Raw genomic sequence first — 6876 nt, forward strand, 5'->3', positions numbered from 1 at the left:
GAAGGATCAAAGGGAAATAAAATAAATGAAGCAAGAAATAAAGAAAGAAAATAAAACGAAGAAGAATTTTCCAAATAAAATTTCAATCAAATGAAACAAGGGAATTTCTTATTAGCGTTTATATACTAACTCCAATAATGAATGGATCCTTCTTTTTCTTCTTTTATTATCTTATAATTCGTCATTTCTTTTTCTATTCTCTCCCTTATCAAATTTCGTATTTCGTTACTTTGTATTTTGACACTCGCTTGATCTTAACTCGAAAAGGGAGGATATATTATTTCGTTGATCTACGTGTAATTTGAAATTAACCGATGATAATACTACGTAAATCATACGACACTATTTTCAAAACGTTCAAATGAATAATCAACTATTTCAATGGAAATCCTCTTTCATTCGTTAGAATAATGTTTCCTTGATGATAAAATAAAACATTGTTGATATTAAAAAAAAGAAAAACAAAACAAAATAACTTTTATCCTCACATAAATCAGTCGAAGAGGGAGAGAGAGAGAGAGAGAGAGAGACACAGTTCTTCATGGACGGCAGGAAAACCAGTTACTTATTTTTTGTTCATTGAATTTCCATTACGTTATTTACATTATATCTGTAAAAAGAAACCTTTTCTCAAAGTTGTTGAAATTTAATATTGCAATATATGTGCCATGATGTGTTATATTGTGAAAGAACGAAATTGAAAAATTTTACAAGATGGTTGCTTACTACTCTAGTAGTACGAGATATTGAAAAATTTGAATACATATATATATATATTTAATATTAAAAAGAGATTTAATGTATTTTTAATATTAAATACACATGTATTCAATATTTTTCAATATTTTGTACTACTAGAGTAATATTTCCACAATATTAATGTATTGGAATATAAATTCAAATATATTTGATATTTTCACCAATGTATTTGGTATTTGTTGATAATCTATGAATCTTCACATTATCTAATTTCGATCTTTTACAAATAATATTTATAAATTATTATTATATTCTTAATGAATCATTTCAAATTATTCAATGATTTACTTTTGATAGTTTTGGACTTATAGTTTAGTCGCATAATTTTTCCTTACATTTTTTTTTTTGATTCGTTTTGATTCGAATGATTTGCTATATAAATAAAAATCATTTATTAAAAATCAACGAATTATTCAAACAAAATGACAGAATAAAAATTATTAATGTAATTTTGCTTACGTTTTTGAGGAACCGGTTAAACTTAATTAAGAAGACGACATTTTCTTTAACGGAAGTTTTTCCTTGTAATACCATTTACATTTAAATCAAAGAGTTAAAATCAAGCTATCACCATATTATATGGAAAGCTATGAATTAATTGTATTATTTAAACTTTTATCTTGTTTAGATTCCTTTTCGTTCCTGTTTTTATATTAAAAAGATTAAAAACAATATAAATTCATATGATATTTAAATGATATCTTTTCTATATACAATGGGATATTGATTTTGGTTTAACATTTAAAAAATGTTATTAATTAAAATGTATTTAAATATATATATTATTATATACTTACTTATCGAAGCTGGTATTTCGACCAAGATCTATCGAAGCCCAAAGTATAATGGTGAAAATGATCGTAAATATAACAAACGATAATAACCATTGTATTTTATTTAATTTCATATCACTTTTTGTTTCGTTGAACAACAATTTGTTTATAATACATTTAATGTATAAATGTATTTCACTTTGGATTAATCGATGAGATGATAACTGTTTGAATATTATCCTATATATTATTTGTATTTAATCACTTAACTTTATATTTTACACGAGAGATGCATGTGCCCACAAATTAACCTGCGTATGTAACACACAACATAGAAAGAGAAAAAAAAGAAAAACATGACTAAACAAGAATAGTATTTTCTCATGTATATTTATAAAAGCATTATATTCACATACGTAATTGCATTAATTTATCGATAAACGATATCGATATTTATAATATCGATAATTTGAAAATATTTACTAATACGAATCGACAGATGTCGATAATAGTCTTATCAAATACGCACGCATGCGCGAGTCCATCTATCGTTTGACAAGTAAACTAATTCATTTAACGACGTTTTCATTATCTTAAATATTGTTCTTTTAATTAATTGCATATATTTGTTTATTTGTTATTAGATAAGATGATAAAACAATAGTATTATCGATAATTGTGTTATGATTGAAAATATTTTATTAAATGTTATCAAATACATATATATATATATATATATAAGTGTTGATATAGTAAAGTGCAATAAGAAACATAACCTTAATTTGAAATTAGATGAAATTTGAGAAAGATACAAGTTTATGTTGTTCATTATGCTTGAATATAATTTATGCGAATAATAAATGTTGAAAATAACTACTTTCCAAAATATTTGGATATACGATGAATATAATAAATCATTGTGGTATACCCGATTGATAAAAATGCATCAAAATTTAGAATTTCGTGTTTAGTTAGGAAATCTATAATCATGCCAGGATACACGGGTTTAATTCGAATAATTCGTCGACGTTTAGTTCTTGGATTGATATTTTCATTGTCATTAACTTATTGTGCATTTTCTTTATTTCGCAATGAAGTAAGTAATACTTTTCTAACATTTCTATATGCATACATATATATATATATATATTTAATAATAAAATGATTATATTAATTAAAGAGAAGAACAATGGCATTGGATAATGATCTCGAGGATATGATAATAAATGATAATAACGATGATATCATTTCTGAGGATGAACTTTCGTTTCAACGAATTAAAGCATCTGGTAAACCTCAATCTTGGGATATGGATGTTCCAAATGAAACACCAAACGAGGGTCAGAATGAGGTTCAAAATGATGGTAATGAAAATGCACTAGGTATAGATCCACTTGTTAATTTCAATGATAGCGATTCGTCCAATGAACCTTGTCGCAATTCTATACAGGTGTGTTTAGATGTATTAAGTTATATATCTGTTAGATATATTGCAATATCAATAATAAAATATAAAATCATTCGCATATAGGGCAAAGTATTGATAGTAGATGAACAAGGTATTGTATGCGCTAGGCATGAACTTTTACCTAACGGATGCTGTAGCACAGAACAAAAACAAGGATTGAAAAAGGAAGATGGTAGCGTGATTACAAGTCGTAAAGAAAGATACAGTTGTAAAACGTGTAATGCTCAAGGATGTTGTGCTATTTATGAATATTGCGTATCTTGTTGTTTACATCCTGCCAAGGTATCTTTATTTTTCAATTTTATTTTATTTTATTTTTTTTTACATTTTTCTATAACCTTATTTAAATATTAATACGTTAAATATTAACTTAAGATAATTAAACGTTTAAATTGTAATTATATTTTTAATAGCAGATAAAAGGAAAGAAGAGTACGATAGAAAGTGGTAAAAATAATCCTAAAATAAAGGAAGAGGAAACGGTAAAGTCACTTTTACGTAATATGGATAGATTTCAAATATGTTTAGCAGCATGTCGTACTTCCAGTGCTAGCGTACGTCACGAAAATACTTATAAAGATCCACATTCGAAACATTGTTATACAGTACAACCGCCATATAATTATCAACGACATCGACGTGATATCAAATCAATTAATAATAATCGCGACAACGATGCTGTTGTCGTTACATCTTCTTCTGTCGTGCAATTAATTATCCTTGAAACGATTTAATTCCCTTTTCCTATATCTCCTTTTAACTATTATTATTATTAAATTATAAATTATTGTTCAAAATGGAAGGATAGAAAAAATAGAATATAAGAAACCAAACCACAGAGTAGTAGAATGCAAAAATCTACTACTTAGGTACCATTATTGATAATACTAAAATTAATTAATAGCATGATTCAAAATATATCGGTTATTTATAAATCATAAATCTATAATGAACATCGTTTACCACGCACAAGGCTGGATTTAAAGCTCCAAAAATCTATATAGTTTAAATTTGCATTATATTTTTTGCGTACAACTTCCTCGATCTCATCTTGAATCAGTTTTTCTACCTCATTTGCGGGCTGTTAAAAATATATATCATTTTTTATATTATAAAAATTAGAAAACATAGTATTAGAAATATATATACATACTTTAACGTAATAACAATCGGAGCTAGCGTAATGGCAAGAAATGGCCTTTCTCGTTCTCTTTGATTGATTTATCCCAGATCCGTGTATAAGCAAAGGATGAAAGACTACGGTATCGCCAGGTTTCATTGGTAAGTAGACTTTTTTCCCTGGTAGATATTCCTAAAAAAAATATAACAACATCATATCTCATCCCCAAAATTCAATATTGTCAAGTAAATGAAAAGAAAAGAAAAGAAAAGAAATATTTTCATTAATTACTTACATTAATACCGTGATAAAATTTATTAACCGTATTTGGTTTACTACCAACAGGATAATTGTGTGGATATAATTTGTCGAGTGTATGGCTTCCAGGATAAACGTAAAGGCAACCGTTTACTTTATCGCAGGGTTCTATTGCGGTCCATGATGCTACAATTTTGTCAGCCGGTCGGAATGGAAAATAATAAAGATCTTGATGTGGTGGATGTCTGAAAAAAATTTCAATCTTGACAATTAGAATCTTCCTAAATTGATTTATTCAAATTATATTGGGTTGTTTGGAAAGTTATTTCGTTTTTTCCTGACACAATTTTGGCATTAATTGATGCAAACCAGCAAATAACAACACGTGAGATCGATGAGAGATTAATTTTATCAAATTCAACTGTTTATGCCCACTTGAAAGGCCTAAATTTAATCTCTAAGCAAACATTGTATTTATTTTCACAAAAGAAAAACGAAATTACTCTCCGAACAAACCCAATAGTTAAACATAAACCAATATTTTGTTTTAATTGATTTACTTACTCACTAGAACCAAGTCCTGCATCAGGTGGTTTAGCTATTAACATACTATGCAATGCCATTATATTAGGACCAGTGAAACATTCGACTATGTCTAATATTTTATCATATTCAAAATATTCTCGAAATATGTCGTCATGATTAATATCTTGTATTTTGTTGACTTGTTTTTTATTAACGATATCTCGCATAACCGTAATCATTCCTCGTTCGACTTTCCCGCTAACGATATCGTCGAATCTACAAAATAATATGAAATATCATTTGAAAATTATCCTTGATCAATGATAGATCTTTTTATTGTTTTTTTTGTATTACCTTTGGGAACATTTGTCTCTTATAGATTGTGGTATAAGATCAGGAATTAATAAATATCCATTTTTTTCGTAGAACAAACGTTCTTTGAAAGTAAGCCGATCGTTGTCCTTGGTATAACGAAATTTCGGTGATTCCATGGTTTCGTTAATGATCGTAAAATACTGAAAAAAGAAAAAATAAATCATAAGTAATATTTAAGAAGAAATTCAATCTTAAAAAACGTTTGAATATTTTTATTTACTAGCTGTGTCCCGTCACAACTTGTTGCTGTGGCTCAGTTTGATTAAATAGAAAAGAAAAACAAGATAAAAATCATAAGTTCAAAAAAATGTTACACCTTCCTTCTCTGAGATGAACTCGATTTCCGTCCCTTGTGGTTAGTTCAAACTTAATTTTAATGCCAATTAGAATATTTTTTTTTTTTTTGCAAGATTACTAAACTCAAAGGGCATAGATCACTTTTTTTTTTATTAAAGAAATTACATGTATCAAAGATAAATTCAATTTTTTTTTTTTTTTATTAAAAACTGTCATCTATTGTAATACTTGAGTGGGCCCTAACAAGTCAAAAATGCACCTTGAAAATCTTTTTATAAAATATCATACTACGCGTAATCAAACAAATAGAACGTAATGTTTAACAAATATTGTTCATTAAACTATGAAGATATGTAGGTATATTATCAAAATATACAAGTTTTATTCTGTATAAAATCATTAGAAGTTAACTGTAAAGAATTCATGCTGCGGGTCTACAGGCAGTTCTCGAGTTGCTGGTTTACCTGAGTGCAATATGTTAACTCACTGACTGCCAACTACGAGATATCTCGTAGTGTATGTTGCAATTTTAGATTAATTACAAATAATTATTTTCGTAAGGAATTATTAAAAAGGTTGACAAAAATATTGACATAATGTAAAAAACATTAATTATCAACTATTGCAGATACTATTACAATATTATATCAGTAACTTAATAATATTATATTTTCACAAATTTAAAGCAAGACGCTCTAAATATGTCTGACAGTCAAAGAGTTAAAAGCATTTTTCTCAAAATTGGTTGGCCACTTTGACGAAATACTTTACCATGAGAGAATACCTTAAAGGTGTACCTATTAATATACCAAAACCCGTAATGTAACCTTGTGAATTTTAATACACTCGTAATACACTCGTCTTTAAACTACACCGAAAATGACTGGTTCCTTTCGGTGTCCTTATATATTTATCATCCCCACCATTGGTTTTTACGACTTTCATTTTTTCTTGAAACCTCCAGATCATTCCTTATTAATTAATGACTGAATCTTTTTAAATACTTACGTATCAGGAATATTTGAGAGAGTTTTTGATATTTGATAGTAGTTTTATATATATATATATATTTTTTTTTATATAGTATTATATTTATTTTATTATAGTATAAATTTAATAATATAATAGTATATATTTTTTTTTTTAGTAATATACTACTCATTAGTAAAATAAGTACTTATTTTAAGTAATAATTAGTAATTTTAAGTAGTTACTTTATTAACTACTAAATTAATAATTTTGTTACTTAAAACTAAATAAATAGTTTATTTATAATACTTAGTATAATAAAATGTACTTAG

The 6876-nt window shown here is 26.7% G+C and overlaps 2 protein-coding genes across 5 annotated transcripts in view; one reads left to right on the forward strand and one right to left on the reverse strand.

Moving 5' to 3' along the window:
- The first annotated feature begins 2108 nt into the window (after positions 1–2108).
- LOC107066003 (SREBP regulating gene protein) lies at positions 2109–3762 on the forward strand. Of its 2 annotated transcripts, none has more exons than XM_015320193.2 (4): positions 2109–2628; positions 2713–2982; positions 3064–3282; positions 3417–3762. In XM_015320193.2, the coding sequence occupies exons 1-4, from the start codon at positions 2521–2523 to the stop codon at positions 3732–3734; spliced, it is 915 nt and encodes a 304-aa protein (XP_015175679.1). In that variant the 5' UTR covers positions 2109–2520; the 3' UTR covers positions 3735–3762. The 2 variants fall into 2 exon arrangements, with proteins under 2 accessions (XP_015175679.1, XP_015175677.1); XM_015320191.2 differs by having other exon boundaries at positions 2113–2628; positions 3414–3762.
- Positions 3763–3909: 147 nt separating this feature from the next.
- LOC107066004 (phytanoyl-CoA dioxygenase, peroxisomal) overlaps positions 3910–6876 on the reverse strand; it is a 47011-nt gene continuing 44044 nt past the window's right edge. For all 3 annotated transcript variants that reach the window (XM_089175608.1, XM_015320194.2, XM_015320195.2), the window contains 5 exons: positions 5258–5418; positions 4943–5179; positions 4416–4623; positions 4154–4312; positions 3910–4081 (listed from right to left, as the gene is read on the reverse strand). In XM_089175608.1, the coding sequence (XP_089031734.1) occupies positions 3944–4081; positions 4154–4312; positions 4416–4623; positions 4943–5179; positions 5258–5394 (879 nt within the window). In that variant the 5' untranslated portion in view covers positions 5395–5418 and the 3' untranslated portion in view covers positions 3910–3943. The remainder of the gene's footprint in view (positions 4082–4153; positions 4313–4415; positions 4624–4942; positions 5180–5257; positions 5419–6876) is intronic.

This window comes from Polistes dominula, unplaced genomic scaffold (assembly GCF_049000335.1).
Source record: "Polistes dominula isolate Pdom_NZ unplaced genomic scaffold, Pdom_raw_medaka contig_17, whole genome shotgun sequence".
Classification (NCBI taxonomy): Eukaryota; Metazoa; Arthropoda; class Insecta; order Hymenoptera; family Vespidae; genus Polistes; species Polistes dominula.